Source organism: Bombina bombina, chromosome 9 (assembly GCF_027579735.1).
Source record: "Bombina bombina isolate aBomBom1 chromosome 9, aBomBom1.pri, whole genome shotgun sequence".
Taxonomy (NCBI): domain Eukaryota; kingdom Metazoa; phylum Chordata; class Amphibia; order Anura; family Bombinatoridae; genus Bombina; species Bombina bombina.
In genome coordinates, this window is record NC_069507.1 from 49,935,225 (window position 1) to 49,955,564 (window position 20,340).

At 35.0% G+C, this 20,340-nt stretch overlaps 1 protein-coding gene across 3 annotated transcripts in view; it reads right to left on the reverse strand.

Moving 5' to 3' along the window:
• Nucleotides 1–20,340, reverse strand: part of LOC128639867 (pulmonary surfactant-associated protein D) — an 80,820-nt gene that overhangs the window by 12,245 nt on the left and 48,235 nt on the right. For 2 of the 3 annotated variants that reach the window (XM_053692085.1, XM_053692083.1), the window contains 5 exons: nucleotides 8,278–8,427; nucleotides 7,243–7,332; nucleotides 7,031–7,093; nucleotides 5,224–5,307; nucleotides 2,726–3,145 (listed from right to left, as the gene is read on the reverse strand). In XM_053692085.1, coding sequence (XP_053548060.1) covers nucleotides 2,769–3,145; nucleotides 5,224–5,307; nucleotides 7,031–7,093; nucleotides 7,243–7,332; nucleotides 8,278–8,427 — 764 coding nt within the window. In that variant the 3' untranslated portion in view covers nucleotides 2,726–2,768. Of the gene's footprint in view, nucleotides 1–2,725; nucleotides 3,146–5,223; nucleotides 5,308–7,030; nucleotides 7,094–7,242; nucleotides 7,333–8,277; nucleotides 8,428–20,340 lie in introns of those variants that run through there. The other variant, XM_053692086.1, reaches the window with a different exon arrangement.

The following is a 20,340-nucleotide window of genomic DNA, read 5'->3' on the forward strand; positions in this document are numbered from 1 at the left end:
AAACTTCATCCTTTTGTTGACCGCTGCTTTTGTGCTGAACTGCCCCCCCCCCCCATGTGGACTGCAATAGAGTAGAGTCAATGGTATCTCTGGTCTCTCTGTGATTTCCAGGTTCCTCCCCTTTTCTTAGAAAATTCAGTGAGTTCTGCCTCTGTGAAGTCTGCTCAGAATTTGTAAAATCACTAAATATACGGCTGTACACAAAATAAAATATAAAATAGAAAGTTCAAAGTTTAAATGTAAAGACATTTAACCTGAAGTGTAAAGTGATACAAAATAGAAAGCACAACGTGTAAATGCAGCAGAACTGTCATGTTATGCAGTACTATACTGCACTGGGCTTGTCTCTCCTCCACATACAGAAATGCAGGGAATATTAGGGTTAATATTGGAGAAGTAAAGCAAAATCCGACTTTTTAAAATTTTACTAGGGATCTGCAGTACTAGAGGATCATTTTAGAATATTTCACCAGAGCAGAGACGTTTTGAATATCAGGGCCTTAGTGTGCAGAAATACTATAAAATGATGTCTTCCAGCCTCTGGTTTTGAGGGGTAATTGGCACCAATTCTTTAGATATAACTAGAGTTTGATATTGTTGCCTTTTTGGCACATTTGAAAAGCATTCTGAGCTCTTCTAAAAAATATGAGGCTTTCATAACAAATAATATTGACAGAAAACATTGCTGCTGTATGAAAACCCATTTAATTCCAGTGTAAAAATGTTAAAGTATTTCAATATAATATATACCAGGACAAATAGAGTTACCTGTATTGAAACTGATCACAGCCGCAGGCCTTAGTGCAGGTAAAAAAACATCTTTATTTAGGTAGATTCAACATTCACAGGGTGAAACAGACTCAGGGGTACATTGAGCACAAACGTCCGACGCATTTCCTGCCCGGAGGCACTTCGTCAGGGACCCTGAAGTCCCTGACGAAGTGCCTCCGGGCAGGAAACGCGTCGGACGTTTGTGCTCAATGTACCCCTGAGTCTGTTTCACCCTGTGAATGTTGAATCTACCTAAATAAAGATGTTTTTTTACCTGCACTAAGGCCTGCGGCTGTGATCAGTTTCAATACAGGTAACTCTATTTGTCTATTTAACCGTACGTTTGGATGCCGGAGGAGTGAATCCATACCTGGTATTGGGACAGCCTGAGGGGCGTGACGGAGTGCGGCAACAGCGGTTAGATTATACCTGTTTTACTTACATATCTGTAGTTCTTACTAAGAACCATTGCAAGATTGAACTTTATTACTGCCACCATTTGCCGACAGCACGGCCTTATCCTCTCAGCCTAACACATTGGTCTGTTACTTCTCACTGACTATAAGATCTATTTGGCAAGTTATTACTTCACTTTACTTGTCAAAAGACAAAAGCAATACGCCATTTTATTATTGTATATGCAAAACCGGTTTGTATACTTAGTAAGTCAGTGGCTTAATTACAACGTGCAGTTCTTACGAACTTTGTGTGTAATATATACCAGGAGTTAGCAGCCTAAGGAATGTATCTCATTTAGTGCAGTTGGAATAATTGTTAGCTTATTTATAGATTATGTAAAAATAATCAGTTACTTCCTGTTTTATTGCAACTTTATAACATAATTATTAGGAAAATTCACATATGACCAGATGTGTTCCATCACAATTCTGATCATTCCACTTTCCATTTTTACACATTTCAGCACAATCTTCCACACTTTTTTCGTTGTTAGGTTCCCCAGGATTCCAGTTAGTGTAACTAATTACTTCACCACTTGGGTATCTAAAGCTGCCTTCAGTTTTCCTATCATTAATACCAAGGAATGGTGACTTTTTATAAAGCAAAACTATCGATAACACCGCTTGGTTTTCTTCTGAATTCCGTGGTGAAGCCAGTTGCCCTCCAGCACTGGAGCAAGTTGATTTTGCGTCATTATATTTGACTTCCACACCATTTGTAACAAAAAACTTCCCCACAGTACGAGACCCTCTAGAGAAGAGCATAAAAAATCTACAAATGAACATTGAGATACATACAGATACATTGCTAAAGGTGTACTTGTATGTATATATATATATATATATATATATATATATATATATATATGTCTATATATGTGTACACATGTATTGATGTATTTATATACAGTATATATATTTACAGTCACATTTAAAGACATAAATATATGTACACATATATATTGACATATATAAGTGCAATAGAGCCCTTTGCCTTTAAGTAGATGAAAACATGAAAAAAATGTATGTAATATTTATATTCAATAAAGGTTTTAAATATGTATTTACTGTAAATATTTTCTATTTGCTAATGCCAATATACTATGTTGTTTGCATGATGGGTGTTAGTTTTTTTTCTAACAATTTATTTTTCTCCATTGACTTCTTTGGGGACTGCGGAATTGTGATCGGGTTTGTGCAATAGTCGGGTGTTAGAGATTTTTTTCACTTTTTGGTCTCCATTGATTTCTATGGGGAATACATGCACCCGCACGCAATAATTTAAGTTAGGATTTTTTTTCGCTAGTGGGGTTAGCACTTGAGTAAAATAAGCTTTTTTTTTTTTAACTTGTAATACCGGCACAACCCGGCTAGCACAAAAAAATGTATAGTATACTTTTATAGTATTTTAGTATAATATATACCATGAGTTAGCAGCCTAAGGAATGTAGCTCATTTAGGGCAGTTAGAATAATTGTTTATGGATTATGTAAAAATAATCAGTCACTTCCTGTTTATTGCAACTTTACAACATAACTATTAGGAAAATTCACATATAATCAGACGTCTTTCTTCACAATTCTTATCATTCCATTTTCCACTTGTAAACATTTCAACACAATCTTCATCACTATCGTTGTTAGGTTCCCTAGTATTCCAGTTATTGTAACTAATTACTTCACCACTTGGGTATCTAAAGCTGCCTTCTGTTTGTATGTCATTAATACCAAGGAATGGTGCCTTGTTGTAAAGCAAAACTATCGATAACACCGCTTGGTTTTCTTCTACATTCCGTGGTGAAGCCAGTTGCCCTCCAGCACTGGAACAAGTTGATTTTGCGTCATTATATTTGGCTTCCACACCATTTGTAACAAAGAACTTCCCAGCAGTCCTCGACCCTCTAGAAAAGAGCATAGCTAAAGGAAACAAAAGAAATTGGTTGTTAACATCTGACTTATTTAAAATAGATATTGATGTTTATTTGCACTTAAAATGCTCTGCTTCCATTGGGATATGAGTTTCTAGAATGAGTCAGTTAAGCCCCATCACAAAGTATACAATTATTTCTTTAACCACCCTGTGACAGAATATTGCATATTATTGTGACAAACAAAAAATAGAGAGACACACTCAACTGAGGCAGAACATAAGCTAGAAAAATGTCTGTGCTTGTTCACAAGGCCAGTGCCACTCAGGGTGCTGTTTCTTTTGGCACACTATGTCTTTAAAAGAGAAGAAATATCCTGTATCATATCAGTCTGACCCTGCCCAATGACTATCTAGCACAAAAATACCAGGCAATTCTTCTCTGAACAAGAGAAAACAACAAACCCCAGACATACGTTTCAACCTCCTTTGGGCCTCATGTGTGCAAGGAGTCCACATCTGGTTTCCGCTTTTTACTCTTAGCGAGACCTAAGAGTAATTTGCATACAAAAATATAAATAGAGCGATGCACTCAACTGAGACATCATGCTTGTGAAAATGCTGACACTTGCAGTTTTGTCTTGTGTCTCTCTATTAGTTTTATTCTTTATATTGGGTAATGTTAGTGGTTTAACTACATCCATCTAAGAAGATGTCTAAAAGTAAGATGAGAGGAAACAAACAGTCAGAGTGTAACTGCACCATTACCTAAATCTGGCCCTGTGTCATCGGATATCTTCAGACAATATGTGATTTCTTCTATATTTAACCCCTTAAGGACAATTGCCATGCACGGTACAGCACTGCAGCTATTATACCTAAGGACAAATTATGTACCCTGTACATCAACATCTAAAGACCGCTGCTCCATAACCTGTCCGCCTGCTCTGAGGAGGCGGACTGACATTGCCGCAATATAACCCGATCAAATACGATCAGGTTGATTGACACCCCCCCTGCTAGCGGCCGATTGGCTGCAAATCTGCAGGGGGCAGCGTGGCACCAGCAGTTCACAAGAGCTGCTGGTGCAATGCTGAATGCGGAGAGCGTATTGCTCTCCGTATTCAGCGAGGTCTGTCGGACATGATCCGCATTGTCAGATCATGTCCAACAGGTCTTTCATAAATAGGCCCCTTGGCCTCTATTTGCACTATATTACTTGGAAACCTAGACATATGAGGTATTCCCAAAATCAGGACAAAATAATTAATACATTTTTATGTATTTTCTTTTGTTACATTAGTTTTTGTAAAAATGTTTTGTTTTTCATTTTCACCATTGTACTATTTCATTCATATTTATTGTTATACTTTGTAACCATATAGGGCACCACAAGTAAAGCCTTTTTGTCTGTTAAAGACGTTATATAATATGTACTTACCAAGAGAGCATACAATTATAGTAAAACCAATATAAAACACCAATGCCAAAATTGCCTTTGTCATTTAATCACAGAAATTGTGAAAACTTTTGTGCTCAAGGAGTTAATAGCCATAAGTATATATGCATCTCTTAAGGAATCTAAAATATTCATTTTCAGCCCCCACGTGACAGGAATTTGGCCATCACTGGTGTGAGGTATATATCTCTGAATGAACTGTGACAAATAGGTAAATTAAAGATAATCTAGCAAGTAACATTCTACAGTAACTGTTTGCAATCTACAAAAATATAACACTCCTTTATTATTGTCTTATATATTATGACAGAGCAGATGTAGAACCATTTTACAAGAATATCCTGTTTTATGTTTGTAAAGCAAAACTGAAAAGGCTCAATCATTTATAACCTAAATAAAACATACTATTTGTGTAGGGTTTTAAATAGTAATTATGTCTAATGAATTGTGATTTATTTTGTTTCCACTGTTACCTGTTCTCATTCTCCTCCTTTCTCTCAGTTATCTGAGGCTATCTGGCATGCGTCATTTCTAATTGTCTAAACTAAAGTTTGGACTTTATATACCACAGGGTACGTTACTTTATTCTGCCTATCAAAAATGTTTTCCAAATACAATAATACAAAACTATAACTATAAAAAAAGAATAGAATAATTCAGTACACTAACCTTTTTTCTGAGCTAACAGGCTTTGTTGCATACTGTTCAGCTGTCCAGAAATAGATGTTACTTGTCGTTTAAGCGCTTCCAATGCTACAATGTTAAATAGTCAAGACATTGATAGGTTTATTACAAATTTTGTGCATGGCATACATTTTTAAATACTTAAAATGATAAAGCTTAGAATTTTCTCATATTGAAAAGAAATAGAAATACATCATGGGGTAGATTTATTAAGCAGCGGAAGCTGTTTTCTACCCGTAAAGTTTCAGGTCCGCTGTAAGACCGCTGCTCCTTAACTTGTCCTCCACCTTTTAGGTAGTGGACTGCAATGATCCTGATCCAATCCGATCGGGGTTATTGACACCCCCTAATAGCGGCTGTGAATGACCAAGAAATGGTTGTGCAAATGTTAAATTCTGACAACGTATGCTGTCTGCATTTAGCAATGTCGGGAAGACATGTCCGCCCAGCAATTGATAAGTTTACTCTAAGGAATTTTGGCAAAGTGTATTCATCAGGATTTGTTAGCTGGGCAAACACTGAACATTCTGTAACAAACAACATAAAAATATAATTTCTCTAAAATATAATTTTATTTTTATTCACCTGAAAAATATCGTAGTGAACACAAAACAACCAAACATAACAATGTATTTATAAGAAATAGTTACATTTAAATATGGAATGTAGATTTTTTGTAGGTCTGAACTCACTTTTTTTCTTTTCAATTGAAACAAATAAATGAAGGGACTGGGATGTGCACTGTGTAATGAATCAAAGGGTCAATCAAAATCCTTTTAAAAACAAACAATGAAATTATTTGTTTAAAAATATCCCATAGAGTTAAATGGTGTTTTTCTGTTGATAATCATTAGATAAGGTTTAATATATAATTGAATAAATACAAATCCTTGATAAGATATTGGCTGCTATTTTAAGAACATTTCTAAATTACACTAAAAGAAAACTTAATGAGACACATTTTAATTATTACTTTTTTTGGCACATTTGGTATGTTTGAAATATTAAAAGTACATAATTTTAATGAAATGTTTGTGTTAATATAACCAACATGGGGGTCAATCACAATCCTTTGGAAACATGTATCAATTAATTTATCTACAAAAAGCTACATTTTATGTTGCAACCATTAGATGCTTTTCTAAAGGATTTTGATCGACCCCATAGTTTGATCGTTTGCTAATAATAAGGGAATTTTACAAGAAGGTAACTTATGTAAAAACAAATTCACTACTGAATGTATCTGTTTTCATTTGAGCAGGGTGTATATTAAAGGGACATTATACACTCATTTTTTCTTTGCATAAATGTTTTGTAGATGATCTATTTATATAGCCCATAAAGTTTTTTTTTTTTAAATAAATGTATAGTTTTGCTTATTTTTAAATAACATTGCTCTAATTTTCAGACTCCTAACCAAGCCCCAAAGTTTTATGTGAATACTGTCAGCTACCTTCTCCAGCTTGCTCCTGTTTGTGTAAAGGGTCTTTTCATATGCAAAAGAATGGGGAGGGGGGAGTGTCTTATTTGCCACTTGCAGTGGGCTTTCCAGCTGCCTTTTCAACAGAGCCAAACTGACAGCTTCTAAGTAAGTTTTTAAACAGTTTTATACTGGATTTTTATATCAGTATCTGTGCATCTTATTCTTTATAGTAGTGTCTATTACATGCAGTTATATGAAAATGAGTGTATACTGTCCCTTTAAATATTCTGTAAATAAACATTACTAATTTCCTTTATCTCAATAATGTTTCTTAATAATGTTATCTGTATATACATAATAAATACTTACCTGACACTGCACTGTCACCCTTTTCCCCCTTTTGGCCCAGAGGTCCTGGAGTGCCATTTTTTCCTAATTGTTATGGAAGAATAAAGTGGTTTGTTTTATTCATATTTAGTTTATTTATTAATATTTGTCATTTTTGTATCACTATATATATATGTTTATGTAATAGTAATAATAACAATAATAATGTGACATTACACAATGGATAGAATTACCTGGGGTACCATCATTTCCTCTTTCTCCTTTTGGCCCTTGTTTTCCAGGAGGCCCAGCAATACCTCTTACCCCTGCTGCTCCAGCTGGACCTATAATTATAAAGCATGTTGGTCCTATTGATGGCATTTACAGAAAACAATGTTTGTAATACAGAAGCCACAAACCTAGACAGACAGAGAGGTGCATAATAGTCTTACTTATTTAACCCTTTGAGTAAAATCATATTGATATTAGTAAAAAAAAAGAAAATTATTAAAGTATTTTTTTTACATTAAAAATGTAATTGTGATTGACTATTGACTAATGATTTAAATTAAGGATCATTATCTATCATCTATCTATCTATCTATCTATCTATCTATCTATCTATCTATCTATCATCTATCATCTATCTATCTATCTATCTATCTATCAATCTATCTATCTATCTATCTATCTATCTATCTATCTAAAATACTCTAATTTATCAGTTTAAGTTACCACATTTCTGAATAGATTTATTTTGTTTCCCATGATTCAAAGCAATGATATATATATTTTAAAATATTCTATCAATCTATCTATCTATCTATCTATCTATCTATCTATCTATCTATCTATCCATCATCTATCTATCTAAAATACATTAATTTATCAGTTTAAGATACCACATTTCTGAATAGATTTATTTTGTTTCCCATGATTCAAAGCAATTTTATATTTTTTTAAAATGTTCTATCAATCAATCAATCTATCTATCCATCATCTATCTATATCTATCTATCTATATATAATCTATCTATCTATTTATCTATCTATCTATCTATCTATCTATCTATCTATCTATCTATTATTATTATTATTATCAGTTATTTGTAGAGCACCAACAGATTCCGCAGCGCTACTATCTATCTATCTATCTATCTATCATCTATCTATCTGAATATCTATGAAAAACAATTTGTTTCATGTTGGTTCATATTTCCCAGTGTGGAACATACATAGATGCCATTTTTTAAGTAACATTAAATGATTCAGCCCCTGTATTGACTCACCTGGTTCCCCTTTGAATCCATCTCTACCATCCCTACCATTGAGACCAGGAAGTCCTTGTACAACAGAGCAGGTTTCTGACTGACCATGGGAAACAAACCCCAACAGGAATGCTGCTATGACTGTAACAGTCCATAAGTACTGAATCATATCTAAAAACAATATAAAAACCCCATCAGGTCTGTTCCCCAGCCAGTGCTGGTTTGTATCTAAGCAACATAAAAATACACAGTCTTTGGGATATCTGAGAGCACATCGTACTTACTTTTTATTGGCTGATTTTAGTTGGTTTCCTGGCAGTAACTGTGTTTGTCACAGGGTTAGCTCTTCAATAGGTAATTGAGCAGATTACACCAAAAAGGGACGATTCCGAACTTGGTCCCTTTTATATGGGAGAATATCGATTACTTGATAATATCTTAATGAACTTTGAACCAAGGTCAGTAGAGAGAACATGAGTAGAAATAAGATTGCACTGTGTAAAAACATTTGTTTAGTGGGTTTTTGAGCTTCTATAAATATGTTAGATAGCCCTCTTGTTGTCAAAGGGAAATAAAACCCAATTTATTTATTTCATGATTCACATAGAGCCTACAATTTTAAACAATTTTTTATTTTCTTGCTATCCTTTATTGAAAATCAGGAAGGTAAGTTCAGGAGCGTGCATGTGTCTGCAGTACTACAGTATATGGCAACAGTTTTGAAACCATTTCATACATTAGCAAGAGCACTAGAGGGCAGCACTATTTCCTGTCATGTAGTGCTCCAGACTTGTGCACGCTACCTATCTAGATATCTCTTCAACAAAGAATAACAAAAGAATAAAGCAAATGTTATAATAGAAGTAAATTTAAAACTTATTTAAAACTGTATTCTCTATCTGAACCATAAAAGAAAAAAATTGGGTTTCATGTCTCTTTAACGTGAGTTGACATATTTATAATATAGTTATCAGAAGTTTGCAAGGATTTGTGGTCTTGGGAGATGTAAACTGCAATTCATGTTTTTATCCAGTAAAATCAAAGTACTATTGTATATCAGACTTACTGCATATTAAATTAATCTTAAAAAAATTAAGAAAACTAATTGAATTGGGAAAATTGTTTTAGCATACTATGGCCTCTAGTTATCAAGCCGTCAACCTCAAATACGCTGGAATTCCGCAGCGTATTTGTGGCGAGGCTGATTCGCCTAAGTTATCAAGCCCTTTACACCGGCAAAAGTAGAATTTTGTGATGTAAGCTTTGATCTGCCGGACTCAGTCCGACACAGATCGATTCTTACGTCACTCCAGATGTTCCGCACACAAGTTCGGCACAATCTGACTACTTTTGCTAGTTATCAAAAAACTAGCAGGTATGCTCGGCACTTTTCCGGACCAGCGTACCTGGTTTTAAAACCGCCGCCCTGGAGGCGGCAGATCCCATAGGAATCAATGGGAGTCTTACCATAGCGAAAGCTCATGTTCGCTGCTGCCCGACATCCCATTGATTCCTATTCGGAATGATCGGGAAAGCCAATAGAATGCAAGCTCAATCTGATTGGCTGATTGGATCAGCCAATCGGATTGAACTTCAATCTGATTGGCTGATTGGATCAGCCAATCGGATTTTTCCTACCTTAATTCCGATTGGCTGATAGAATCCTATCAGCCAATCAGAATTTGAGGGACGCCATCTTGGATGACGTCACCTAAAGGAACCGTCATTCGTCGTTCAGTCGTCGGTGGAAGAAGATGGCTCCACGTAGGCTCGTCTGAAGATGGCTCCGCTCCGGATGGATGAAGATTGAAGACGCCGCCTGGATGATGACTTCAATCGGATGGAAGAATTCTTTAGCTCCCCTTGGATGATGACTTCTGCCGCTCCGGATCTCCTCTTCGGTTCCATCGGTGGTCGGCTGGCTGAAGACGGCTAAAGGTAGGATGATCTTCAGGGGGGTAGTCTTATGTTTATTTAAGGGGGGTTTGGGTTAGAGTAGGGGTATGTGGGTGGTGGGTTTTAATGTTGGGGGGGTTGTATTTTTATTTTACAGGCAAAAGAGCTGTTTTCTTTGGGGCATGCCCCGCAAAAGGCCCTTTTAAGGGCTGGTAAGGTAATAGAGCTGGTAACTTTTTAATGTAGAATAGGGTAGGGCATTTTTTTATTTTGGGGAGCTTTGTTATTTTATTAGGGGGCTTAGATTAGGTGTAAGTAACTTAAAATTGTTGTAATATTTTTGAAATGTTTGTAACTTATTTTTTTTATTTTTTGTAACTTAGCTTTTTTATTTTTTGTACTTTAGTTAGTTTATTTAATTGTATTTAATTGTAGTTATTTGTAGGTAATTTATTTTATTAATTCAATGATAGTGTAGTGTTAGGTTTAATTGTAACTTAGGTTAGGATTTATTTTACAGGTAATTTTGTATTTCTTTTAGCTAGGTAGTTATGAAAAAGTTAATAACTATTTAATAACTATTCTATCTAAAATAAATGCAAAGTGACCTGTAAAATAAATATAAATCCTGAAATAGCTACAATGTAATTATTAATTACATTGTAGCTATCTTAGGGTTTATTTTACAGGTAAGTATTTAGTTTTAAATAGGAATAATTTATTTAAGTATAGTGTAGTGTTAGGTGTAATTGTAACTTAGGTTAGTTTTTATTTTACAGGTTAATTTCTCTTTATTTTAACTAGGTAGCTATTAAATAGTTAAAATATATTGAAATTTGCCTGTAAAATAAAAATAAATCCTAAGATAGCTACAATAAAATTATTATTTATATTGTAGCTATATTAGGGTTTATTTTAAAGGTAAGTATTTAGTTTTAAATAGGAATAATTCATTTAATAATTAATAGGATAGGGGTTAATAAATGTATTATAGGTGGCGACGGTGTAGGGGGGGCAGATTAGGGGTTAATACGTTTAATATAGGTGGCGGCGGGGTCCGGGAGTGGCGGTTTAGGGGTTAAACATTTTATTTAGTTGCGGCATGGTAAGGGATCGGCAGGATAGGGGTTAATACATTTATTATAGGTATGGGGGGATGGATAGGGTTTACTAGGTATAATGTAGGTGGCGGTGGGCTCTGGGAGCGGCGGTTTAGGGGTTAATACATTTATTATAGTTTCAGCGGTGTCCGGGAGCGGCGGTTTAGGGGTTAATACATTTATTATAGCTGCGGCAGTGTCCGGGAGCTGCGGTTTAGGGGTTACTAACTTTATTTAGTTGCGGGGGGCTCCGGGCCCCCGGTATAGGGGGTAGAACAGTGTAGTTAGTGTGGGTGCTTAGTGACAGCTTGTCAATAAAGCTGTCAAAAAGCAGAAGAGCAGCGAGATCGGATGAGTGATAACTATCACAGTCCACTGCTTATCGCCTCGTACTTGGTGCGCAGCTTTTTGACAGATTTATTGATAACTTTGGCGAGATTTTTCAGGTCCGCAGCGGCGATGGTAGGCGAGCTTAGGCGGGCGTATTGGGCCGGTGAAGGCAGGTAAGTAGACACGTTGATAACTATAGGCCATACTCTCTGTATTTAAAAAAATTCACAAAAAATATTTGAGAAAATAATAAGAAAACCCATTGAATTGGGATAATAATTTTAGCAAAATACAAGTAAGTGTTGATCAAGAAAAAGATTCAAATTTAATTTTGTGAATAATAATCTTCAATTTTGAATGTATTTTTATCTACAAAGAAGCAAAACTATGTCTCTATAGCTATAGAAACTAAATATTAACGATCCCTATATCATATTTAAAAATATTTTTAGTTATAAAGAAAAAAAGGGTTGTTTATTGTTTTAGTTGCACATTAACCAACAAATTATTATGCTTGACGTCACTAGAAAATAATTAAATGGGAGGGACTTTATACATGCCAAGACCTTTTAAAAAAAACATAAAATTAGCGCACATGAAGAATTAGGCCCCTATTAACAAAGGTCTTGCGGACCTGATCCGACAGTGCGTATCAGGTCCGCAGGACCTCGCTAAATGCAGAGAGCAATACGCTCTCCGCATTTACCATTGCACCAGCAGCTCACAAGAGCTGCTGGTACAACGCCGCCCCCTGCAGACTCGCGGCCAATTGGCCGCCAGCAGGGGGTGTCAATCAACCCGATCGTATTCGATCGGGTTGAATTGTTGCGATTACTGTCCGCCTGCTCAGAGCAAGTGGACAGAGTTATGGAGCAGCGGTCTTTGTGAAGACTCGCCAGAAACAGGGGCCCTCAAGCAACATACTGAGCTCGATAAATGGGCCCCTTAGTGTACTCCTGTCAGACTTATGTGCGCAAACCCGACAGAAATACACTAATTCTTAATGCGCGGTAAGTTTATGTGTAATAACATTTGTTTTGTGGGTTTTTGAGCTTTTATAAATAGTTTAGACATTCCTGTTGTTTAAGGGACATAAACCCAATCAGACTTATGTGTGCAAACCCCACAGGAGTACACTAATTCTTCCTGTGTGCTAACTTTACATGAGTTATCTTAAGGTGCATTATGTATTTATAAAATATTGAAAAAAAATGAATAATTAATGTAAATAATATAGATGTACTAAAATATAGCAAAAAAAACATATACATTTATACATATTTTTACAGTATATATAATAATGATTTATTATTAATATGTTTTTCAGTATTTAATATTTTTAAAATGTGCTTTAAGATAACTAATTCTGCATGTGCACTAACAAGACACCACATTAGACCTAAAGCGTGAAATCGTGTGATGGATATTTTAAATTCCTATTTTCTTTTCTTTTATTGTTAAAGGGCCACTGTAAGTAAATATTTTCTATGCCTGTTACTAACTAACTACCCCAAATACGCTTTTTATCAATAGCATTTCATTAACATATCTCTACCGTATATCAGAAATCTTGTCTGCAAATTTAATTGTTTTCCAAACCCACTCCGTGGGTATCCTTTGCTCTGTACGAATCCGTTTACAATACCTAGGTTTCAAAATGGCGCTTTAAACACAAAGTTATTGGTTTAAGTATTTTGAACATGCAGTGCTGAAAATAGTGGGCAGGATAACGTGACATCATCGGCGAATAAAAGATATAACTTTTAGAACGTTATGAAACTTCGTTTTGGAGAAAATATAGGTCAGTAGGTTTTAATTAATGTTTATCAACTTTAATATGTTAGTTGTTTAGCTTAAAAATTATAACAGAAAGTAATCCTTTAACTATATATTTCTGTGTATATATATATATTTATGTAATAATGTTAATGTAAAATATATATCTATACCTATATATCTATATGAATAGATCTATAGATATAAGTTTATAGATCTATAGATATAAGTTTATATAGATTTATATAGAAATGTGTTATTATGTTGGGGGCGTGTCCGGGCAGCGTCCATGTTTGGATGCAAAAACTAGTAACTCCAAGCATAATCCAGATAAGGCACTGATTATCTGAAGAATTAGAGAATCTTCTATGTCTAAACTGTTACTACATGAATAAGAGATAGCCTTCTGAATTGTTTGATACCAATATTAAGGTGATTGTGTATTTTGGCTTTTTAAGACTGGTCAGCAGCCTAACATAAATCTGGGATTGAGGTGGTGGCCTAACAGAAATCTGCTAACACCCCCACACACTTGGTTATCCAGGTAGAGAAGTTTTGTGAGGACTGCTTTAAAGAAAATCAAGCAACAGGAGCAGCAGACTTGCAATAATGGCATTGACCCTGAATTTGAATCCGCAACACTCTCCTTACTAGAAGATCACTTTAAAGCTTCATCCTTTTGTTGACCGCTGCTTTTGTGCTGAACTGCTCCCCCCCCCCCATGTGGACTGCAATAGAGTAGAGTCAATGGTATCTCTGGTCTCTCTGTGATTTCCAGGTTCCTCCCCTTTTCTTAGAAAATTCAGTGAGTTCTGCCTCTGTGAAGTCTGCTCAGAATTTGTAAAATCACTAAATATACCGCTGTACACAAAATAAAATATAAAATAGAAAGTTCAAAGTTTAAATGTAAAGACATTTAACCTGAAGTGTAAAGTGATACAAAATAGAAAGCACAAAGTGTAAATGCAGCAGAACTGTCATGTTATGCAGTACTATACTGCACTGGGCTTGTCTCTCCTCCACATACAGAAATGCAGGGAATATTAGGGTTAATATTGGAGAAGTAAAGCAAAATCCGACTTTTTAAAATTTCACTAGGGATCTGCAGTACTAGAGGATAATTTTAGAATATTTCACCAGAGCAGAGAGGTTTTGAATATCAGGGCCTTAGTGTGCAGAAATACTATAAAATGATGTCTTCCAGCCTCTGGTTTTGAGGAGTAGTTGGCACCAATTCTTTAGATATAACTAGAGTTTGATATTGTTGCCTTTTTGGCACATTTGCAAAGCATTCTGAGCTCTTCTAAAAAATATGAGGCTTTCATAACAAATAATAGTGACAGAAAACTGCTGCTGTATGAAAACCCATTTAATTCCAGTGTAAAAATGTTAAAGTATTTCAATATAATATATACCAGGAGTTAGCAGCCTAAGGAATGTATCTCATTTAGTGCAGTTGGAATAATTGTTAGCTTGTTTATAGATTATGTAAAAATAATCAGTTACTTCCTGTTTTATTGCAACTTTATAACATAATTATTAGGAAAATTCACATATGACCAGACGTGTTCCATCACAATTCTGATCATTCCACTTTCCATTTTTACACATTTCAACGCAATGTTCCACACTTTTTTCGTTGTTAGGTTCCCCAGTATTCCAGTTAGTGTAACTAATTACTTCACCACTTGGGTATCTAAAGCTGCCTTCTGTTTCTCTATCATTAATACCAAGGAATGGTGACTTTTTATAAAGCAAAACTATCGATAACACAGCTTGGTTTTCTTCTGAATTCCGTGGTGAAGCCAGTTGCCCTCCAGCACTGGAGCAAGTTGATTTTGCGTCATTATATTTGGCTTCCACACCATTTGTAACAAAGAACTTCCCCGCAGTATGAGACCCTCTAGAGAAGAGCATAGCTAAAGGAAACAAAAGAAATTGTTTTTTAACATCTGTCTTATTTAAAAAAAAAGTATTGATCAGTTTATTTGCACTGAAAACACTCTGCTTCCATTTGGGCTATGCGTTTCAAATGAGTCTGTCATATATACCTTTAAGAGGTGTGAACATTCATTAGCTAACACCTACTTAAGGCTCCTTTCTCCTATATACTTTGCTTGGTATTGAGTTTGTTTACTTCCTTCAAGCCTGCTGTGTGGATTATCTACTCCAACTCATTTGCTATATTTAGTTTGTGCTTTATACAATATAACCTATTTGTGAGATCTGGTCTGAGCTGTCTCCTGCCTGTAATACCTGATATTTGGACTTCATTTTATTCCTATGTTTTTCAACATTGTGGAACCACTATTGTCACTCCCTGCAGTCGCTCAGCTGCTGCGCTCCTCTCACAGCCGCTCCAGTTATGCTACATGTTGAGACTGTTTTTGGCTGCTCCTACGTCACACTCTGCTGCCGCTCAGCTGATGCCCGCTTCTCACAGCCGCTCCGACCACGCCAGACATCAAACAATTCTATTATTATCACTATGCAAAATAACCATCAAGAAAATATATATATTTTGATATTATTCATTCTTCCATTTTTCCCATGGTACTGGGATTACACTGACTACGGTTACATCAGCCACAGATTAAATGGAAAGAGAATAAAATAAAATTTAACTCTTTATACTGTAATTCAACTTGTTTTTCTTCTCATTTAATATTAACTGTTTCTGAAAACCAGATGCCGGGAATATTAAACAGAATTTTCTCAAGTGTTTGACAAAAAAGAATCGGAGTGTTTACCTCCATATAGAGAATACGATTGCCCTATAGACTTAATCCCGGGATCAGATATTCCTATGTCTAAACAAGAGCTGGAAACACTTAAAGAATATATTAATGAAAATCTAAGAAAGGGATTCATTCGTCCATCAACCTCCCCTGCTGGTGCAGGTATGTTCTTCGTGACTAGAAAAGATCAAACTTTACGTCCTATTGTAGATTATCACAAATTGAATAAAGAACTATTAAAGATCGTTATCCTCTACAATTGATACCTGAAATGATAGAACGTTTGCATGGTTCTACTATATACACTAAATTGGATTTTAGAGATGCATATAATCTTATTCATATACGAACAGGAGATGAATGGCTCACTGCTTTTCGTACACGTTATGGACTGTATGAATATACAGTGATGCCATTCGGGCTATGTAATGCCCCTGCGACCTTTCAAAGGTTTATTAATTATATTTTTTGTGACTTACTTGACACTTACATAGTTAAATATCTGGATGATATACTCATTTTTTCAGATAATTTAACAGATCACATTAAACATGTAAGATCAGTTCTTTCTCGATTATAAGCATACCATCTATATGTTAAATTAGAGAAATGTATTTTTCATGCATCTGAAATTACATTTCTTGGATATCATATCACACCAACGGTATTCACATGGAAACTTCAAAAATTCAAGCCATACTTGATTAGCCAAAACCTCATAATAAAAAAACAAGTCCAAAGATTTTTAGGCTTTGCTAATTTTTATAGAAAATGTATAAAAGATTTTTCTAAGATAGCAAAACCTTTAACAAATCTCATTAAATCAGATGTACCGTTTAAATGGAGTAAATCTGCTGAGGATACATTTCTTTTCTTTAAAAAAGCCTTCACATTAGCACCTATACTCATTTATCCAAACCCTCAACTACAGTATACTCTAGAGATTGATGCGTCGGTCTACGCTATCGGAGCCATACTTTCTCAAAAAACACCTTCTACAAGAATATTACAACCAATAGCTTATTATTCAAGAGTTTGAACCCCTCTGAACTAAATTACCACGTAGGGGAGAAGGAACTTTTGCCAATAAAAGTGCTCTGGATCATTAGCAACATTTACTCAAAGGTACTCTTGAGCCAATAATAATTTATACAGACCATCGAAACTTACAGTATTTAAAGACCAACCGTACTCTTACATTCAGATAAGTACGATGGAGCCTTTTTTTCTCAAGATTTCATTACATAGTGACCTACAGACCTGCAAAAAAAAAATTAAAAGCTGATATTTTATCTAGACTTCCACGTAAACCTAATACACCACCTGCAATAGGACCTCTCATACCACCAGACCACATTATAGGTACTCTTACTCCTTCTTTCCAATCATTTAAGAGACTAAGTACAACCTACAAATGGATCAGGATGGTATATTATACCATTTAAAGAAATTATATGTTCCTCCTACTCTAAGAAGTTTAATATTTAAAACTTTACATGAGTCACAACTAGCCGGGCATCCTGGTATTAATAAGACAGTAGACCTAATTAAAAGAGCATATTGGTGGTCTAACATATATAAAGATGCAATTAAACACATAGAAACATGTGAAATTTGAACCACTTGTAAAACAGAATGGAAAAAACCTGCAGGGTTCCTCTTATCTCTACACATCCCTACAAGACCTTGTAAAGAGATAGCCTTAGATTTTATTGTTGATCTTCCTATTTCAGATGGTAACAACACTATTATGGTAGTGGTAGACCTATTTTTTGAAAAATGTCTCACTTTGTGCCTTACCATAAATTGTCCACCAGTATGGAAACTGTGACTTTGCTTCTCCACAATATAATACGACTGCATGGTTTACCTAGAACAATAACTACAGACAGAGGGAGCCAATTAGCTTCTAAAGTTTGGAAACAGTTGTGTTTAACTTTAAAATTTGACCAAAGATTGTCCACTGCTTTTTACCCACAGACAAATGGACAAACAGAGAACAAATGATTGGCTGGAAGAGTATATAAGGTGTTACACTTCACAACATCAAGATAATTGGTCTTCACTTCTACCGTTAGTCCAGATATTAAGAGCAACTGTCCAGTAGTGCTCTCACAAATACTATGTCCAAAACTTTCACCCTTGTATCTGACAACATTAAAGAAGCTCAAAAAAGGTAAAAAGAAAAAAAATTCAGTTGGCGATCTTGTGTGGCTTTCTACAGAAAAATTTAAGATTAACGGTACCATGTAGGGAGTTCAATAAATGTTATATTGGACCTTTTCCCATTAAAAGGATAATGAATGAAAACGCTGTCACCTTAGATCTCCCAGCTAAATTGTAAAATTCATGCAACTTTTCATGTCGCTTTACTTAAACCATATAAAGCTCTTTGTGATTTCCAACCAGCATGAGCATCTACTCTTCCAATTGTCCCTGATATAGGGTAGGAGGTGGACTTAATTTTGGATTCCAGAAAGATATCTGGGCGTTTACAATGTCTCATACATTGTAAAGGTTACCCTAGTAAAGATGACTTATGGGAACCTGCTGTTAATTTGTCTGCTCCCAGGTTGGTTTCCATCTTTCACAGGAGACATCCTGAAAGACCTCGGCCTTCAACCACGGAGTGGTTCCTTAGGGGTGGAGCTCTGTCATATATACCTTTAAGAGGTGTGAACATTCATTAGCTAACACCTACTTAAGGCTCCTTCCTCCTATCTACTTTGCTTGGTATTGAGTTTTTTTACTTCCTTCAAGCCTGCTGTTTGGATTATCTACTCCAACTCATTTGCTATATTTAGTTTGTGCTTTATACAATATAACCTATTTGTGAGATCTGGTCTGATCTGTCTCCTGCCTGTAATACCTGATATCTGGACTTCATTTTATTCCTGTGTTTTTCAACATTGTGGACCGCTAACGTCATTTTGAAAAGAAACTCTCTAAACTTAAACTAATATTAATATTTATTTGAGAAATATTACAGAGTAAGACAAAGTACAATTATTTCTTTAACCTCCTTCCATCAAATGGCTGTGACAAAATATTATATATTATTGTGACATCATGCTTGTTACAATGCTGACACTTGCAGTTCTGTCTTGTGTCTCTCTATTAGTTTTATTTTTTTATATTGGCCTACTATGGTAGAGTAAGATATCTGGTACTGGGTAATGTTAATGGATTAACTAATTCCATCTAAAATGTCTAAAAGTAAGATGATAGGAAAACACAGAGTGTATCTGCAGCATTACAAAAAGCTGGCCCCGTGTCACTGGATATATTTAGAAAATATGTGATTGCTTCTATATTTAACTTCTTAAGAAAATTTGCCATGCACGGTATAGCACTGTCTGCAGCTATTGTCCCCAAGGAGAAATTTCATACACTGTACATCAGCTGCTTAAAGGTCTGCAATGAAGTGGTTCTTGCCAGCAGTGGCAAGCCCATATTTTTTACTGGTGAAGCAGCTGAGATATAGCCTATTGTTGTAGAACCCACAAGTAAGCTATTGTTGTTGCATGATCCAGTGATCACATGCTCATTACTGCCAGTCCTTAGGGGTTGTGTTCTCCTGTCCTTCTCAGCTGTTAATCCTGATATCTAATTGTTTTGTACTAATAGTTAATACAGAAAACAAGTTTAAATTGCAGCTAAATTAGACTTATTTCTGGGGCAAAAGACAGCTTGGTAAGACATACAAATGTTTACTTTTACTAAACACAATCATGGAAAAACTGTCAGATGATATCTAATTTGCATATCATATATGGTATGTCTAAATATGTGTATGTATGTCTGTGTATATATATATATATATATATATATATACTGTATATATATATATATATATATATATATATATATATATATATATATACTGTATATATATATATATATATATATATATATATATATATATATATATATATTTAAACACATGTAAATACATGTATATACATATATACACACACACATATATATATATATATATATATATATACAAGTAGGATTCCTGGACTAGCCAAAAAACCCCAAGATCTCTAAGCGCTCCAGATATCAGATAGTAGAGGGGTTCTCACAGTGTGTAAAGTTTCCCTAAATATACCTAATTCTGAAAAAGAATATATACATTTATAAGAACAATCCCTAGATCGGTAGGAAATCTTATTGCACTAGTATACACAACCTGCAGATGATTCTAAAAGCAAAGAGATACTCCTCAGGTAACTCTTTTCACA